Source organism: Sturnira hondurensis, unplaced genomic scaffold, assembly GCF_014824575.4.
Source record: "Sturnira hondurensis isolate 20B ecotype Veracruz unplaced genomic scaffold, ASM1482457v3 Scaffold0023456, whole genome shotgun sequence".
Taxonomy (NCBI): Eukaryota; Metazoa; Chordata; class Mammalia; order Chiroptera; family Phyllostomidae; genus Sturnira; species Sturnira hondurensis.
In genome coordinates, this window is record NW_028096087.1 from 1,348,441 (window position 1) to 1,368,008 (window position 19,568).

General features: G+C 38.2%; 1 protein-coding gene and 3 pseudogenes across 3 annotated transcripts in view; 1 reads left to right on the plus strand and 3 right to left on the minus strand.

The window, feature by feature from the left end:
* The window catches only part of CREM (cAMP responsive element modulator), a 64,012-nt gene extending 57,147 nt beyond the window's left edge, over positions 1–6,865 (minus strand). For all 3 annotated transcript variants that reach the window (XM_037037805.1, XM_037037804.1, XM_037037803.1), the window contains exons 1-2: positions 6,791–6,865; positions 61–158 (exon numbers count right to left, since the gene is read on the minus strand). In XM_037037805.1, coding sequence (XP_036893700.1) covers positions 61–158; positions 6,791–6,865 — 173 coding nt within the window. The remainder of the gene's footprint in view (positions 1–60; positions 159–6,790) is intronic.
* On the minus strand, positions 4,643–5,792 carry LOC118981073 (60S ribosomal protein L12-like; annotated as a pseudogene).
* Positions 6,866–7,098: 233 nt separating the features above from the next.
* On the plus strand, positions 7,099–9,289 carry LOC118981083 (60S ribosomal protein L22-like 1; annotated as a pseudogene).
* Positions 9,290–13,683: 4,394 nt separating this feature from the next.
* Positions 13,684–13,804, minus strand: LOC118981086 (uncharacterized; annotated as a pseudogene).
* Positions 13,805–19,568: the final 5,764 nt, after the last annotated feature.

The following is a 19,568-nucleotide window of genomic DNA, read 5'->3' on the forward strand; positions in this document are numbered from 1 at the left end:
TGTATGACTCTCCCTTTTTGAAAAAAAAAAAAGCATCACAACAGTGGAAACTTAACTTACCGATAGGAGGGTCTCCGTGAGAGGATTTCTCTACATTTATGAGAATCAATTACACCTTCTGATTCTGCAGACTCATCCGTCTCTGCAATTGTTGCTACCTATAATACAAGAGTTTCTGAAATACATCATAAGAAAGAAAGATATGATTTCTTTCTTTCAAAAAGGTGTGACTAATTGAATAAAAAATAAATAAATAAATAACCTTAGTTCAGAATTAAAAAAATAAAAAAGCATGACTAATGGTCTCCATGTGCAGCAGCACTAAGCCAGGTGCTGGGGAGCACCCAGCAGGAGAACATGCTGAACTCATGGAGCTCACACCTGGCTTAGGAAAGGAAGCACAAAGACAAGCATTTCAGTTGTAGGACAAGTGTGTATGGAAAGGAACAGTACAGACAATAAATACTACAGAAATGCAAGTAAATAGTGGCTGGAATGTCAAGTGAGCCTTCACAGGAAAGGCCTAAATATATGACACATAAAACCTAAAGTACTCTCACAAATCCAGCAGGGAGTGAATGAGTGACAGAGGCAGAAAAAAAGCCTCAATCTCATCCCCCTTTTTGCAACACCACAGCTGACAAGAGCTGGGTCTTCAGGTTAGACATTAGATGGGTCCCATCTAAGCAGATAATCAAGCAGATAATTATTTAAGCAGATAATCAAGCCTGGCTGAAGTTAGGATTTACGTTACAACAAGCTGTTGAGGTTTGCTAATGATAGGTCTTGAAGGTCAAATTAAGGAATTTCTCCTTAAAAGATCAGAGTTTTAAATATGATTTCCTTTCTTTTTAAAGTAATAAAATAACATGATTATTAAATTCACAGAATTAAAATTAAAAAATCTCTCTTCAACGTAACTGCTCTCATTATTTACAGTCATTTTATCACTCAAGGCCCACGGTAGTTATGAGCTTACAAAACTCACTTTACTTAATATTACAATTATGTGGAGATTTGATTTGGGAAAAATCAGGAGAGCTTATTAAACTATGAACAGTGGACCCTGGCCAGTGTGACTCAGTTGAAGCATCACCTTGTAACCAAAAAGATGCAGGGTTAGATTCCCAGTCAGGGCGCATATGATCCCTAGTCAAGGAGGCAACCAATCAGTGCTCCTCTCTCGCATTGTTTCTCTCTCTACCTTCCTCTCTCTCTAAACACAATGAAATAGGAAAAAATGTATCAACCCTGCAAAATGAAATATATACTTCCCAAGCACATGGATGAGCAAATATGAACATGACCATGCATCTCTGTTCACAGACACCCAACAAATAAGCATACTAGTCAATGGATAGAATTTATTAGAAAAAAATGTTGCAATATCGCTACCAAACATTTATCACTATACTGGGCTTTCGCACATCTCTCACATAATCCTAACAACCTCCTTGTGTGAGGTAGGCTGTTAGTTTTTAGAAAGGCAAAAACTGAAGTTCACACAGAGAGATTAAAGGACTTGTCCATGGTTAAACAGGTAGGAATTTTAAGACAAGACTCACCGCCACCTATTTGTACAAAGATACCAGTAATTAAATAATCATTTCACAAAATTAAAAAAAAACCTTCTGAATATAAAACAAAACTTTCTTCTGGTCTCAGATAGGTTAAATATAAGAAACACCTGCACAACAATACAAAGTAAAAATGTAAAAAGGAGACTGGAAAGACTTTCTTGTTTTATGATGAGTCAGAAACTCTTGGAACCAAGGGTCATCAAATGGGGGGAGGGAGACAACGCTGAAAATTATTAAGAAATGTGGTGCCTCAAAGATAACTAAGCTTTTACTGCATGTGGGTTTATTACTTCAAATATCATGTTGCAAACTCCATTCTGATTTTACAATAAATTATACCAAATATGCAGAAAAGAACAAGAGTAAATTAGTACATCTACTTTTTCCTCAAAGGTCTTTTTGTCATCAATTAGGTTTAAATAATTCTAACATTTAAAGGACAATAACAAACTGACCTAAAAAAGAGATAAATAAATCCAATAAATGAGAAAAGTAAACTTGAAGAAATAGTAAGGATGTAAACCCCACCTTGATAACAAAATGCATCTCTGGATCACAACCATAATACCAAACACATCTATAAAACCCAGGTTAAATGTGAGAGGAGTATATGATGTATAAACATAAGACCAAGAGAAAATGATATCATTATTTCCTATGAATTACACATATTGAATTAAAAATAAACTTAAATTTCTACCTACCTACTAGTGCGAGTATTCATGAAAATAGCCCCAATACTATAATCTTTATATTACTGTGTTTATTGGACATCTCCAAGGAATCCTCAGTTATGCAACACTGGAGAGCTCTGCTAAATAAATGAGTTTGAGCAGAGAACAACCCGAGGAATTATTCATCTGGCAATTACTCATCCTGCAAGTTAAAAGCTGACAACAAAACAGCAACTCTTAGTCAAATCTATGTATCTAGCAGAGCACAATGTGCTTCTCCATGTAAAAGGATATTCCTCCAAATCTCTGATAAAACAACTGGAGCATAAAAGCTACACAAGGAAAAGATGATAAATTAGTAAAAAAAAAAAAAAAGAAGAAGAAGAAGCTCAAGCTCGAGAAAGTCAAAGACAAATCATGCAGGAAGGAACCTATCCTGAACAGTTTGTATGAGTGGTGACTGAATTACTCTCTGGACATGGACAGTCTGGCCCGAAGGTAACTGTACTAGAGTCACAGCTGGGGAGCCTTTTCCTGTGCCTGTTCCAACTACAGAGACCTGCAAAAATGAGCATCACTGAGGATTAAGGCTAGACCTTTTTATTGTTCTTTTTGCTTTTTTAAAAAAAGAAATACCATTGCTATGATGACTGGACTATTTTTCCTGCTTCCAAGAAATTATAAGTAAGCCAGGGACCTTACCATTAGGAGGTGGTCACTGTCCTGGAACAGTCATTCTCTGATGTGATACATAGTAAAGAACCCACGCTGCTCGCTTTTGGTTCCCATGCTTCGGTGGCTAAGAATGTTCCAAGAACAAAGTTCTAAAGCAGTTAAACTACCTCACTACTACCTCACGACTACTAACAGTGAAGCCTTACTTAGGCCAGAGTATAAGCTACACTCTCTCACTTCTTAAAAGAAATTGGAGACAGAATTTCAATATGTTGAATTATTTTTTTAAAGATTGTTTAACTTATTTATTTTTAGAGAGAGGGGAAGGGAAAAAAGAGAGGGAGAGAAACATCAATGTGTGGTTTCCTCTCTCCTGCTCCCTACTGGGAATCTGGCCTGCAACCCAGGCAGGTGCCCTGACTGGAAATCAAACCAGCAACCCTTTGGTTCACAGGCTGGCACTCAATCCACTGAGCTACCCTAGCCAGGGCAATACAGTTAATTATTTTTTTAATAAATGAAACATTCAACATGATATTCTAGAATTACTCCAGATACAAGCTGATGCCTTGTCTCTAAACTGATGAAAATTGTAGTTACTCTTATGCCTCAATAATCACAAAAAAGGGTGTATTTCATTTTATACCATCTGAAAAGCACATTCATTAAAAGCAACATCAATCTCATCACAAGACTATAAATATTGGAAGCTATCCAGCTCAAAATGGCAGATAGAGGTTTTCCAAAATTCAGAACTTCCGCTTAAAAGCTGGCACTTTATCACTGGCAATGTAAACTGTCAATTGTTTTCCTTAAAGTGACAAACTTGTTCATTTGATAAAATGTTTAATCAAATAAGTTTGAATAGCCACAGTCTGGTTATTAGTCATTCTTTTGAGAAAAATGATATTGTGTGGAAAAAAACCTTGCTAGTTCATCCTGCCACTCAAACAACTCAAGTATTGGGTTTTTTCCCCAAGAATGCCATCAGTCTTCATATGCAGCAGAAATGCTTCCAGTAAATGTCCTAATTTCATAACTCAGAAAATATTAAAGCAACATGTACTTAAGGTCAAGATTTAATACAATTGGTAATATTTACTGCTTCATCAAGAATATTCCTGGAAAACTGACTTTTTTAACTGCAAGTGAATGGCAGTGAAGAAAACAATAACTACTATCCAGTAGTAGTTATTGGTGCCACTGATTTGATTCCTGCTAAGGTACCAATAGTTTATCCCCCAGTGTTTTTGCATCATTAATGCAAAAGACAATGCAGAGAAAAAGCAAGAGATCTTAGCATATTGTGAAAGTAGTTTTAACCTCACAAACCTCCAGAAAGAGGCCTCAGCCTCCCCCAGGGTTTTGGTGCTCACACTTTGAAAACTGTTGCTCACTCCTTATTGGGGCTCGAGCCCCTGATTCTTAGCTTCAAGAGAGGACGCTGAGGCAGGCTGTGATGTCAGCTCCACAGCCAAACCACCACCTCTAGTAACCTTGACAGAGGGTTCATATTTCAGAGATTGAGCAAAATATTATATAAATTATACCCAAGGGAACCACAAGCATTCTTACAGGCTAGGCCTGTGGACTGAGACAGCAGATACTGCCCACATTTCACTTTCTGTGGTCAAATGGCCCAGATTCAAAGAAATTAATTTTTTTCTTTGGTTGTCAAATGATCTTGAATTAAAATATTTTCCTTTGCAGTTCTTAATTACCCAGGCATTCTACTGCAACACTGTTGATGTCATCTACAATGTCGTGAGGGTGGTGGTCATTGACATCGCAGCCCACAGACTGGGCCACCCCCAGAATCTCTCCAGTGGTTCCAGAGAGTTCTCTTAGCTGAAGATCAGTGCTGCATCTCTTGGGCAATGTTGACGATTTCATCAAAAGTGATATTTTCACTGTGCTTAATGTTTTTCTACTTGTTTCTGTCTCATGGTGGTTCTTTGAGGGTTTTGATAAGGGCAGAGGCAGAAGGCACTACCTCAATCTGGGCCTGTCTGTTCTGAATGGTTGGTTTCACTGAAACCCTCAGATGCTTCCAGTCACTGGTTGCCTTGGCAATGTCATCACCATCCTTGTTTGGAGACAGGTCCACCAGCTCAATCTTGGGGGCCAGGGCGGATATAGCACTGACTTCCCCACTGGTGCACCACAGGTATACAACTTTGATCTCATTGGGGTCAAATTTTGGCGGTATGGTGGAAGCCGCTTGTGTTGGATGAACCTGGATTCCAGACAACCAAAGAAAGTTACACCTGCACCTCCTCTGAGCCAAAAGCCCAAGGCAAAAATTAGTATTTTGAAGAACTTGGAGAACCACTCAACAAAGAGTCATGGGTTTTGATAGGTGTAAGTCATGCTTTAAATAGTTTTAATGCTCTTTCAAGTATAACATTCAGGATTTTAATTTATTAAACAATCGCTCTATCCAAATGGCATAGCATCGAGATACCTGCTGCAGAAAAGGAGCTGTACCCACTAATATAAAACTGTATTCCTAGAATTCTGGGGATGAGCTACATGATGAACCTTCCCTATCTCCAAACTCTGGGCATGCAAAGGCTCATGAAACAACACTGACACTAAACTACTAAAATAAAGGCTAAGCACCAGCACAAGTGACACACCCTAGAGTCAGAATTCAGATGTATCCTTAAAAAAGAAAAACAAAATAAAAGACAAAAACCCTTAGATCTACAGAGCCTGACAAACCTTCTATATTCTCAACACCAAAAGTGACTGCCATTAAGAGACTAGCATTAAGCCTTTAATAATTATGCCAGTAGAGTTAACAGGCTAAATTCCACCATTACTTATTAAAAAAATTCACTTGGCTCCCTACCTTTAACATCTTAGCATTATTTTATTATTATACTAATCACATGGGCCACAACTGAATATATGCACCCTTGAAGCATGCTACATAGAAGGCATGGAAGAAACACAGGCAATGACTGAAGATGCACGATGGCTGCAATGGCAAAACGGGCAAATATTAAAGAAGCATCTTTATGTTTGGGGTTGTTTTAGGTAGAGCTAGGCTGAAAGCAATGGTAGGGCAGCAAGTTGAAATGTTTCACAGGCAAGCAAAATTGTGGGACACACGCATGGGTTAAAGCTCATACAGAAAATAAATATCTGAAAAAATATTGACAAAGCGTAATCTATAGAGTATTTTGGTTATTTTATTCACACTGTACAAATGGAATTCTAAAACAGCTTTGGAAAGAGATGAGAACTAATTCTTTCCTAAAAGTCACCACTGTTACAGAGACAAAATTCAGTGCACTTGAACTAAAATGTGCATACTGAAGGTAGAAACAGAAAATGTCTTATAAACATCAAATATTCACTCCAAGAGTGAATATTAGAATATTAGAATACTTTCTAATAAGCAAAAGTCTCACAGAGACCAAGGAGACGCCATGTGGACTGGCCTAGACAGTGGGAATACAGCAGTGAGCAAGGAGAAGTCTCTGCTCTCCTACATCAGGAGGGCACAGAAAACAGATGAAGAAACAAATACATAATTGGGGGTGGTGCTAAATACTCAAAAAATAAAGGTAAGCAATTGGAGAATGACAAGGGAATGTGGAAGGAGGCTCTTTAGGATACACCTGAGGTCAAAGCTTCTTGTCAGAGGGAACATGTGCACAAAAAGCCTAAATGAAGACAGGGAAAAAGCCATAGGAAGATCTATGAGTATATTCACCACATTCCAACCATCAGGGAGGTACCTGCTCAAAAACAAATATCATCAAATGGATGTATTTTGTATTTCATAATTTATACCTCTTTTTAGGAGGCTCTGGAAGTGTGTAGGATGAACTCATAGTACACATAATTTACCTTTTTTTCCAGCTCCCCTGAATAATCCTCTTCTATGGGATGCCTGAAACATAGATTGTGCTGATGCCACCACATCCACCGAAAACCCCGATACAGACGGTAGCTGATCTGTAAGTTAAGATGCCACAACTGACAACCTTACTTGGCTTTGCAATTTGAAAATAAATCCTAACAATGACATTTATAACTAGGAAAACCTCATAATGTGTAACAAAGCATTTGATTAACACCTAGCAGATTAGCTTTAGTCCGAAGTCAGGTTCCTTGCTGTGGGGTTTATGATGTCACAGTACATATGCAAATGTCACATGTACTGGGCTGCTCTGAAGTCAGTTAGTAAAGAATGAAAATTTGCAAATTCACAATATAAACATACTTTGCTATCAACTCTGCTTCCTGAGAAATCAAACCAAGATACTATAAGCTGTTTTAATTTCAAAGACTACAACAAAAATACAGCAACACTCCAAGGAATAAGTTGGACAACTGTCTTGATTTCTGCGAGTTAAGTCAGGATCCTCAAAGAAGTCTGTCTCTTCTATGGAAAAACAGTGCTTAAAGAACATTTCAAACATTTTAAGGTTGGAAACAGAAAAAATATTATTATAAATGTGAACACTTAAAATGCAAAATATTTTACTTTATTTTTTTATTTATCTTTAGAGGGGAAGGAGAGAGGGAGAGAAATATCAATGTATGGTTGCCTCTTGTGTGTCCCCTGCTGGGAACTGGCCTTCAACCCAGGCATGTGCCCTGACTGGGAATTGAACTGCGATCCCTTGGTGCCCAGGCCTGAGCTCAATCCACTGAGCTACACCAGCCAGAGATATTTTTAGTTGATTTTTTAAAGTCCTATTTAGTTATGCTAAATGAGGATTAAACACAAAATTTAAAAATGTAGGCTTGGTCTCGTTTGAGTGTCCTTTAGTAGCTTTCTTTCCCAATGAGGTTTTTTTTAAACACTGTGACTAACAAATTTCAAAATCAATGCAGTTAAATTTTACTTTAAAAAATATTTTATTTATTTATTTTTAGAGAGCAGAGAAGAGAGGGAGAGAAGAGAGAGAGAGAGAAAGAAACATTGTGAGAGAAACATCAGTGTGTGGTTGCCTCTTGTGTGCCCCCTACTGGGGACCTGGACTGAAACCCAGGCATGTGCCCTGACTGGGAATCGAATCAGAGACATTTCAGTTCACAGGTTGGCACTCAATGTACTGAGGTACACCAGTCAAAGCAAATTTTACTTAATTTTACCTTAAGAATATCAATTGAAAATATTTCTTGAAAACAAAGCCACATGTGAGTGATATTATTAAAACTGCTCTCAAAATTCTAAAGAGAACTAACTACATGGGATGTTGTTACCCCACATCCATTTTGTGTGTGTAGAGCATAAATAAGAATGATCTGAAATCCATACTGAATTAAAATAGAGGGGGGAAATAGATTGCTGTTTCTGGTATTATAAATATAAAAGGCTAAATATTTATGTCTCTTTTAAAAAATTACTTTTTTGAAAGCAAAGCAAGTATCAGAATCAAGTCATTCTTAACAAAAGAGTCCATTTTGATAATACTTCCAATAAACAGTGTTGATCAGTTGAGGACATATTAAAGTTAGAGAGTTGTCTTGAAAAACTCCTCTAGATATTTTTTTCTAGCTAATTCTTATAGTATGTAATATTTATAGTAGTTGGAGCACCATCTTATATTCTAACCCATTGATTTGTGCTTCACTTATCATAGTACATTTTTAAAGTATTATAAAAATGATACTTTATATCATTTTCATAATACTTTAAACCACTTCATTGTGGTTCAATCCAATGAACCACACCCTGACTGGTGTGGTTCAATGGACTGAGTGCCAATCTGTGAATCAAAGTGTCTCAGGTTCAATTTCCAGTCCAGGTTGTGGGCCAGGTCCCCATTTTGGGGCATAGAAGATGCAACCACACATTGATGTTTCTCTCTCTCTCTTTCTCCCTCTCTAAAAAACTAAAATAAAATAAATAAAATATTTTTTAAAGTATTATAAAAATGAACATGACATTTATAGAAGTCAAAGCTCTTTTAGCTTTAGAACATTTAAAAATCAGTCTTACATTCTGATTGCACAGACTAACTGCAAGATAGCACTGAAAGTCAAGAGCCAAAGAGGACAATCTAAAAGTTTAGTTTGGACCTTCCTCATCCAGTAGAAGATAAAATTTTTGATTCTAGAAATTGTGAACAGTTTTTACAGAAGGTTAAAATCAATGAAAAAAACCTGGGAATCTTGATAATATTATTCACTTTGAATGTTTCAAGAATAAAATCACAGTTGTTTCTGTGATTTTAAAAGTTCTCTAAAAGATATCTGAAATATCTTACCAAGAAATACTTTAAGAAGAACAGTCTTCTTGATTGGCTTCCTGTGGTTGCATCTGACAAGGAGGCTTAACAAACTTGTTACTAACAGATTAGTCAAGATGAAGATGGATCTAAGTCTGAGGACTAGGTGAAGTCACCCCTTACAGGAAAAGCTCTGCTTACTAATAAAACAAATGACATGCATAAGAAAAAAAAACATCTAGAAACAAATTTTTAGCTTATCAGTGAATAAAACACAGCACTCTATTAAAAAATCAGTCTTACATTTGGTTTCATAAGACTGCAACTAACACTGATTGTACTTCACTAGCCAAACGGATTTCCAGGTAGTAAATGCACATAATGAAGTAATTTGCAATGAGGTCCTGAGCCAAAATGGCATTTCCCCAGCAGATAAAATGGCAAATAGTGGATATCAAAACTACTCTTAAAAATAATACAGATAATTTCTGCTCTCCAAGATGGAGGTGTGGGTGGAAATACTGTGCATCCTTGCACAACCAAAATTAAGGACAATGAAGATTTAGAAATGAAAACACAACCAGAACAGACAGAAAATTGAACTGTATGGAAGTATGACAACCATTCATCCAGACGGGTAAGAGGGGTGGAGTTGGTGGCCGATGGAGAGGGGTCCTGGCAGAAAAAAATGGTGGCTGGCAGATCCTGGGGCATGGGGAGGAAATGAGCAGACCCAGTGAGGCACACAAGGCTGCTGGCTGACTGCAGTCACACATTTGCGTGCAGATAAACAAGGCAAAAACAGGCAGCAAGACAAGCCATGCAACCCAGGGCCACAGCGCTGGGAAATAAAGCCTAAAAGCACTGATTGAAAACACTTGTAGTGGTGGAGGTGCCAGGAGAGACTCCCAGTCTCACAGGAGAGTTTGTTGGAAAGACCCACAAGGTCCTAGAATGTACACAAGCCCATCCACCCGGGAACCAGCACCAGAAGGGCACAATCTGCTTCTGGGAAGTGGTGGAAGGGACTGAAATACAAGTGGAATAAGCGCCATTGTTCCCTCTATGACCCCACCCCCACATACAGAGTCACAACCCAGTGACTGGGTTGCCCAGCGCTGGTGAACACCTAAGGCTCTGCCCCTCATAGGTAACAGGTGTGACCTGACCAAAAAATTATGGCTCAAATGAAAGAACAAATCAAAGTCCCAGAGCCAATACTTTTAGTTGACCGAGAGATAGCCAACCTATCAGATGCACAGTTCAAAATACTAGTGATCAGGATGCTCACAGAACTAGTTGATTTGGGTCATAAATTAGATGAAAAAATGAAGGTTATGCTAAGTGAAATGAAGGAAAAATGCACAGTGAACCAATAGTGATGGAAACAAAACTGGGACTCAAATTAATGGGGTGGACCAGAAGGAAGAAATAAATAACCAAACAGAAAATAATGAAGAAACAAGAATTCAAAAAATGAGGAGAGGCTTAGGACCTCCAGAACATCTTTCAACATTCCAGCATCTGAATTATAGAGGTAGCAGAAGGGGAAAAGAAACAGCCACAAGTGGAAAACTTATTTGAACCAATAATAAAGGAGAACTTCCTCAATCTGGCAAAGGCAATAGACTTCCAGCAAGTCCAGGAAGCTCAGAGAGTCCCAAAGAAGTTGGACCCAAGAAGGAACACACCAAGGCACATCATAATTACATTAGCCAATATTAAAATGAAGGATAGAATCCTAGAAGCAGCAAGAAATAAGGGGACGGTTGCCTACAAAGGAATTCCGGTCAGACTGTCAGCATATTTCTCAAAAGAAACCTTACATGCAAGAAGGGGCTGGAAAGAAGTATTTCAAGTCATGACATGCAAGGTCCTACACCCAAGATTGCTCTATCCAGCAAAGCTTTCGTTTAGAATGGAAGGACAGATAAAGTGCTTCTCAGATAAGGTCAGGTTGAAGGAGTTCATCATCATCAAGCCCTTATTATATGAAATGTTAAAGGGACTTATCTAAGGAAAAGAAGATAAAAATATGAACAGTGAAAGGACAGCAAACTCACATTTATTAACAACCACACATGAAACAAAAGCTAACTAAGAGAACAGCTAGATCAGGAGTGGAGCCACAGAAATGGAGATCACATGGAGTGTTAGCAACAGGGGAGTGGGAGGAGGAGGGAGGGAGAAGGTTCAGAGAATAAGTAGCATAGACCTTGGGGAGAAAATAGACAGGGGGAGGGCAAGAATAGTATGAGAAATGTAGAAGCTAACGAACATGTGACACGTGGACATGAACAAAAGAGGGGGAATGTGGGTCGGGGGGGTACGCAGGGTGGAGGGGAATGAAGGAAGGAAATGGAACAACTGTAATGGCATAATCAATAAAATACATTATAAAAATACAGATAATTTCTAATAGATAGGAAATGTACATGCCAAAAGCCACAAACCATAGCCTAAAACCACTTATCACCCAAACCTCATGTTAATCTTTATTTCTGACAGAAACCAACTTTTAGGAACAGTTAGGAAGCCAACTACAATTCACATGAGTTAATCTGTCTTATTTTTTCTATCAGTTACTCGGTATAAGTCCTAAAGAGTACTGACTTGGCAAACGCAACCTTAAAAATAGTCATAGTAAACAAAATGTGGTATGTACACACAAAGTATATTCAGCCTTAAAAAATAAGGAAATTTTATCACCTGCTATCAACTTGGACATTACACTAAGTGAAATAAGCCAGTCTCAAAAAGACACATATTGATAATTCCACTTATATGAAGTATCTAAAAGTAGTCAAATTCAAAGAAGTTGGACCCAAGAAGGAACACACCAAGGCACATCATAATTACATTAGCCAAGACTAAAATGAAGGAGAGAATCCTAGAAGCAGCAAGGGATAAGGGGACAGTCACCTATAAAGGAGTACCCATCAGACTGTCAGCTGATTTCTCAAAAGAAACCTTACAGGCAAGAAGGGGCTGGAAAGAAGTATTCCAAGTCATGAAATCCAAAGACCTACAGCCAACATTGCTTTATCCAGCAAAACTTTCATTTAGAATGGAAGGGCAGATAAAGTGCTTCTCAGATAAGGTCAAGTTCAAGGAGTTCATCATCACCAAGCCCTTGTTATATGAAATGCTAAAGGGACTTATATAAGAAAGAGATGATGAAAGATATGAACAGTGAAAGGACAGCAAACACACAATTGTTAACAACCACACCTAAAACAAAAGCAAACCAAGAGGACAGCTAGATCAGGAGTGGAACCATATAAATGAAGAACACATGGAGGGTTAGAAACAGGGGGATGGGAGGAGGAGAAGGGGGGAGAAGGCACAGAAAATAGCATAGATGGTAGGTAGAATATAGATAGGGGGAGGGTGAGAATTGTGGGGGAAATATAGAACCTAAAGAACTTGAGACACGTGGTTATAAACTAAGGGGGGGGAAGGGTGGGGGCGGGAGGGTACGGGTGGAGGGGAATGAAGGGGGAATAGAACAACTGTAATGGTATAATCAATAAAATATATTAAAAAAATAATGAAAGTAGTCAAATTCATAGAGACAGAGGTACAATGGTGGCTGCCAAGGGCTGAAGGGGTAAAAAGGGGGTTGTTTAATGTGTAGAGTTTTAGATTGCAAGATCAGAAAGCTTTGAAGATCTGTTTCACAATAATGTGAACATACTTAACACTACTGAACTGTATACTTGTTAAGAATGCAGATTTCATTCATTTTTGTTTACCACACACAAAAAGATAGTAAATAACAATGGCCTCAGATTTGGTGAATACAATAATTCCTCAAGCTTGGTAAATATGATAATTAACTGGCCTCTTGCCAGAAAAACACTGATTTCCTCATCATCTCACAGGCATAATTCTAAAGCTCTGGGTACTCTTGTATTCTTGGTCCCAAAATTATATAGTTCAATACATAAAATGGCTATTGGTGCTGAGAATTGTATGGATACAATTACTAATACATCAAAATTTTTTTAAAAATTTAAGTTTTCCATGCTCTTTCATATACCTAAGGTCAGAAGCTGAGTTGGGATCTAAATATAAAACTATACTATCTGCTATTATATAGTGAAGGAGTCACTGTCTATTACTGCATAGTACTGTGAACATATAGTATTCATGCACACACACAGTTCTATATGGTAACTGTATGTAGCACATATTATTACTTTTTGATAATTATGGCTTCTCCCACATAACACCCTCTGAAATGGTCTGGTTCAACACCAAGTATCTATGTATTATAAGTAAGACTGCTTAATGAAATCTAAAGCCAGATTCCTGGGATCTAAGCTTTTACTCACTCTGTGACCTATGACAAGTTACTCAGCCTCTCTGTGCCTTACTTTCCTCAAACACAAAGGAAATGAAAACAGTACTTTCCTATTAAGTTTTTGAAAGGACTGAGTCAATATGTGTAAAGCATTTATAACAGTGCCTGGAAAATACTGATTATTCAATAAATGCTCAACTTTGTTATTTTTATTATTGTTAATTTAAGTTCATCTTATATTAATTTTTTTTCCTCTATGTGGGATGGTTGATCTTGAGCCTGCTGGGAGCAAGCTAGCCCAGACCTCTCCAGTCCACACTTCTGTACCTCCAATTCTTACGTGTCCAAAGAAAAAATTTAATTACATTAAAATATTCACTAAATCTACCAAAATAGAGTTCTACTGCTGCATAGGATATACTACTGATTTAAAGGCAAACATTTTTCCTTAACTGTTTCTACTTGCTTTGTGTTCACCAATATTGCCTCTTTTAATATATTCAATGTTATAAACAGGCCTTTCTTTCCCATGACTTTTTGGAGAACAGCAAGAGTCTTATCTCTGATAGGGCTCAGAAAACTCACATTTCTGAAAAGTGCTATTAAGATGATGTCATCACAATTAATCAATGAAGTAAAAACTTCCCAAAGCCTGTGTTTTCCAGTGTAATTTTTTTAACGACACAGGATTTACAAAGGCTGTAGTAACAAAAAATTAGGCAAAGTAAATAATCTCTGAATCTTAGTCAAAGAAGAAAGTACAAAAATATTTCCATTTTTCATATTCCAATGTCCTGTTTACTCTTGTGTTGTTGTTCTATTTTTATTGTGGTAAAAAATACATAACATACAATTTACCATCTTAACCACTTTTCAGTATACAGTTCAGTAGTAAGAATATTCATCTTGCAAACCTGAAACTATTGCAAACCTAAGCAATAGTTCCCCTATATCTCCCCTACCAGCCTACTTTTACTAGAAAAAATTCAAGAAAAGGATAAAAAGAATAACCATGTTTATACCCAGTTATCATCCCATTACTGCTAGTGACAAACTACCCATTACTAAAACTAAGAACTTTAAAATCAAAAAGTACCCAAACCTAATAGAAAAATCATTACAAATGACAGATAACAAAAGAACAAACTTGGATGCGCTGGTCTGTGATTATAAGTAGAAAATCAAAATCTTTTTCTGGGGAATGGATGATTTACCGGCATTTGAGAAAGAGAGGAACAGAAGCGAGGAAAATACTTGCTAGGTGACTCAGAAGCAATGAGATGCAGCGGGTATTTAGCTGAGGCACCTGGGGGAAACCCTCTGGTTTACCATACTTAATTAAAATTAGGCTAAGGCAGCATCCTAAAATCTCCTTCCTGACTTTCATGAGCAGGAGGAAAGGAGCCAGGTGTCCAAGGTTCTGAGTCCTTTGTATCTTAGTAAACAGCTTAAGATCAGTATCCCCCAAAGCAGCTTCAGGGTGCAGAATTTGGTTCTGTCAATGGCAACTCCAGCTTTCAGCTCTTTTATGTTATCACCACGGTGACTTCTATTTAACTTTGAATACAAATAGAAGGGAAAGGCTCCGTTTATAGCTGCAAAGTTATAAAATAGAAAAACTGAAAATTCCAGCTCCTTTGGTGCACTACTGCCTCCCGCAATCAGTCAGCAGAAGAGGCCTAATGGCCAAAAGCAAACTTCTTTTCAGATCTTCATAAATGGGACATTTCACAGTAAACCTGACTAGCAGATGCTGTGGAAAGGTCATTATATAACGGTGCAGAGCAAGGGTCCTCTGAAAATAGGTAAACCCCCATAGTCCTTGACTGGGGGAAAGGGGAAACGGATGATAAGGTGTTTAAGATATGTTGCATAACAATACCATGTTAATAGTCATGCCTTCCCGGAGGGAAGAGGGCTGCCATCCAGGGCAAACTGTGTAAGTGACTGAGAAAGTTCAGTGGCTCCTGACACAGCTAGGGCAGGGAGTTTATACTGTGCCTGCCTTAGAGGCAGGGGGCAGATGGCCACCCTGAATGTCCATGAGTTGCTGCAGACTTTTGCCCTGACTAAAGACAGCAACCAAAAGAGGGTAAAAGATACAGAGGAATTGGCAAAAATGGTGGACACTAACACACCATAGGAAGGGCCAGATATGAGGTCACACAGGAAGTTCCAGGCCAAGGATTTAAATTAAGGTGGACTAAAAGAGGACAGCCATGTGGTCTGGAGTAAGAGAGAAGAGGTCTGAAAGTTAGAAGTCCAGTTAGCCCCCAGAGCTGGTGGTGTAGTGGGGGATGGGGAACCCAGATTCCAGGAGACAGCAGCAGGGATGTGTCTAGCCACCCAGATTCATAAGGGATGCTTGCAGCTAACTGTGACAGGAAATGCTGAGTTGCAGACTTCTGCTTTTCTGAAAGATAGTGCCTCTGAGGGAGGTATTCTGAAAGTCGCCTGGTTTGGCACAGACAGGAAGGACTATGTGTTTTTGAGTGTTATTAAAGGCACTGAGACTTAACAGTAGAAATCTGCCATTACTCTAAATCTGGATAACCTTTAAGTAAACAACTCCTTTCCTTTTTCACCAAACTCTTGCATTGAGAGTCACACTTCTTCGTGGTAGGCAGTGAAACCCCACAGCTATTCCAGAACAGTATGGATGGGATTCTGTAGTAACAGCACTCAAGATTACTATTATCAAACAATGAGATAGAAAGGATCAAACCGACTGAAATTTTGGTCACACATTTTGTTCCCACACTATTCAATGACCATTTGAGTATGTAGAAAGGAGTATTTTAAATTCCTCTTTATACAAAACTGAATTAAATCTAAACCATCAGGGAATTTAGTCCTCCAGCTTGAAGAAAATGAAGTAAGAGGCAAGTAAATATAATGATGTCAGGAAATATTCAGGAGAGTCAATCACATTTAGTTTATTGAAACACTATAGGATTAATAAAGATTTAAGTTTGATTTCCTAACCCTTCTATTTCATAAATTACATAATAATAATTATAACTAATACTCATAAATGAACATCTCCAGATCAGCTGTTCTGAACAGCTTTAGAACACTAAAATCTAAATTTGTTATTGTGTTTATACATTTTTGACTGCTAAGAATTGTGTTCCAGGTTCCAGCCAGGATGGAGGCATAGGTAGAAGTACTTCACTTCCTTGCACAACCAAAAGAAGGACAAACAATCTAAAAACAATAAAACAACTAGAAGTGCCAGAAAATCAAACTACATGGAACTCTGGAAACCAGGGACTTATAGAAAAATTTGCCCAGACCAGTAGATGGGGTGGAGACAAGTAGCCAAGCAGCAAAGAGGGTTGCCTTGCCCAGATGAATACCTAAGGCTCTGCCCCCTTACAACATAACAGGTCCACTGACTCAAAGAAATATGGCCCAAATGAAAGAACAAATCAAAACTCCAGAAAAAACTAAGTGACAAGGAGATAGCCAACCTATCTGCTGCAGAGTTCAAAACACTGGTAATCAGGATGCTCAGACAACTGATTGAGCTCACTTACAAAATGAAGGAACAAATGAAGGCTACCCAAAGTGAAATAAAGCAAAAAATACAGGGAATCAATAGTGACAGGAAGGAGACCTGGACTCAAATCAACAATTTGGAACAAAAGGAAGAAATAAACATCCAACTGGAACAGAATGAAGAAACAAGAATTTTTTTTAAATGAGGAAAAACTAGGAAACTCTGGGACAACTTTAAATGCTCTAACATCAAAATCCTAGGGGTGCCAGAAGGAGAAGAACAAGACCAAGAAGTTGAAAACTTATTGGAACAAATAATGAAGGAAAACTTCTCAAATCTGGCAAAGGAAGTAAGACTTCCAGGAAGTCCAAAAAGCCCAGAGTCCCAAAGAAATTGGACCAAAAGAGGAACACAACAAGGCACATCATCATTAAGTTACCCAAGATTAAAGATAAAAAAATAATCTTAAAAGCAGCAAGAGGAAAGGAGACAGTTACCTACAAAGGAGTGCCCATAAGACTGTTAGCTGATTTCTCAAAAGAAACCTTGCAGGCAAGAAGGGGCTTGAAATTAATCCAAGGTTAATTTCAAAGTCGTGAAAGGCAAGGCCCTACAACCTAGATTACTCTATCCAGCAAAGCTATCATTAAGAATGGAAGGGCAGATAAAGTGCTTCCCAGATGAGGTCAAGTTAAAGGAGTTCAGGATTACCAAGCCCTTATATCATATGAAATGTTAAACGTACTTATCTAAGAAATAGAAGAAGATAAAAATCTATGAACAGTAAAATGACAACAAACTCACAACTATCAACACTGAACCTAAAAAAATGAAAACAAAAACTGAGCAAACAACTAGAACAGGAACAGAATCAGAGAGATGGGCATTACATGGAGGATTTTCAGTGGGTAGGGGGAGGGGAAAAATAGGAGAAAAGGTACAGGGAATAAGAAGCCTAATTAGTAGGCATAAAATAGACAGGGGAAGGTTAAGAATGGTGTAGGAAACAGAGAAGTCAAAGAACTTGTATACACAATCCACTGACATGAACTAAGGTGGGGGAATGCTGGAGGGTTCAAGGGTGCGAGGTGGAGGGGAGATTAAGGGAAAAAATGGGAAAAATGTAATAGCATAATCAATAAAATATCCTTAAAAATAAAACAGTAACAAGTATTAAAAATTGTGTTCTAATTCTTTGAAAAATCATGAACCACACATGGCAGAGAGGATAACTCTTACTTAACCAAATAATCAATGAACCCACATACAAGTTAGTCCTTGAGCTCTTCATATTCCTAGTATATGAAAGTTAAAAACCACAATTTATTCCCTGGCTGGTGTGATTCATGGAATGAGTGCCAGCCTGTAAACCAAAGAGTCACCAGTTGGATTCCCAGTGTTGGGCACATGCCTGGGTTGCAGGCCAGGTCCCCAGTAAGGGGTGTGCAAGAGGCAACTGTACACTGGTATTTCTCTCCCTCTCTTCTCTAAAAATAAATAAATAAATGAAATCTTTTTTAAAACCCTACAATTTATTTTTTGATCAAATATTTTAAAAATATAAAAATAGAATAATATACCAAGTCCATAAACTTGCTATCCAGATATAATAAATATCATCTGATAGATTTGAAATTTTAGAAGAAGTAAGGATAAGAAATGTAAACAATATACTTTTTCTAGTACTATGAGGCAACCTTCTCCCAAATCTCTATTTCCCCCTTCTATTTTATTCAAAACACTCCTTACTTTCTGACCATCCAATTCTCACTTGTCTCACAGACCCATCTTTATTATTTCAGACAAATTTCTTGAAGATTCTATACTTCCAATTTCCACTTCTCCCTCTTATTCATTCTCTAACCTACAGAAATGTAGTTTCTGTTGACTGGACTCCTCTTTAATTCTTAAACCTGGACTTTTGCCAAGATGGAGGCGTTAAGTGGAAACACTGTGCCTTCTCCCACAACCAAGTTCGAATACAACAAAGGTTTAGTAAACAAAGACACAGCCAAAGAACAGAAAATTGAACTATACGAAGTCCGACAACAACGAGCCATTCAACCAGGACCAGTGGTTAAGTGAGCAGTGAGACGAACGGTGCAGGCCCCAGTGGGTGAACCCAGCAGCGGAGGGCTGACCACAGTCGCACATTCGCACGCAGTGGGATGGAGCACACGGGCCCTGGTGATGGTGGCAGCTGCGGTGGCGGCAGCTGCAGTGGCGGCAGCAGCAGGAACGGGACCACCATTGCTTTCCTTTGACCCCACCCCCACATACAGCATCACAACCCAGCAACTGAGTTGCCCCGCCCTGGAGAACACCTAGGGCTCTGCTCCTCATACATAACAGGTGCGAATAGACCAAGACAAGGCTCAAGAAGAACTCAAAGCCCCAGAGCCTATAATTCTAAGCAACCAAGAAATAGCGAACCTCTCAGATGCACAGTTCAAAATACTGGTGATCAGGATGCTCACAGAACTGGTTGATTATAGTCACAAATTAGAGGAACATATGAAGGCTAAACTAATTGAAATGAAGAGAAATGCACAGGAAACCAATAGTGATGGAAAGAAAACTGGGATTCAAATCAATGGAATGGACCAGAAGGAAGAATGAAACATCCAGCCAGAAAAG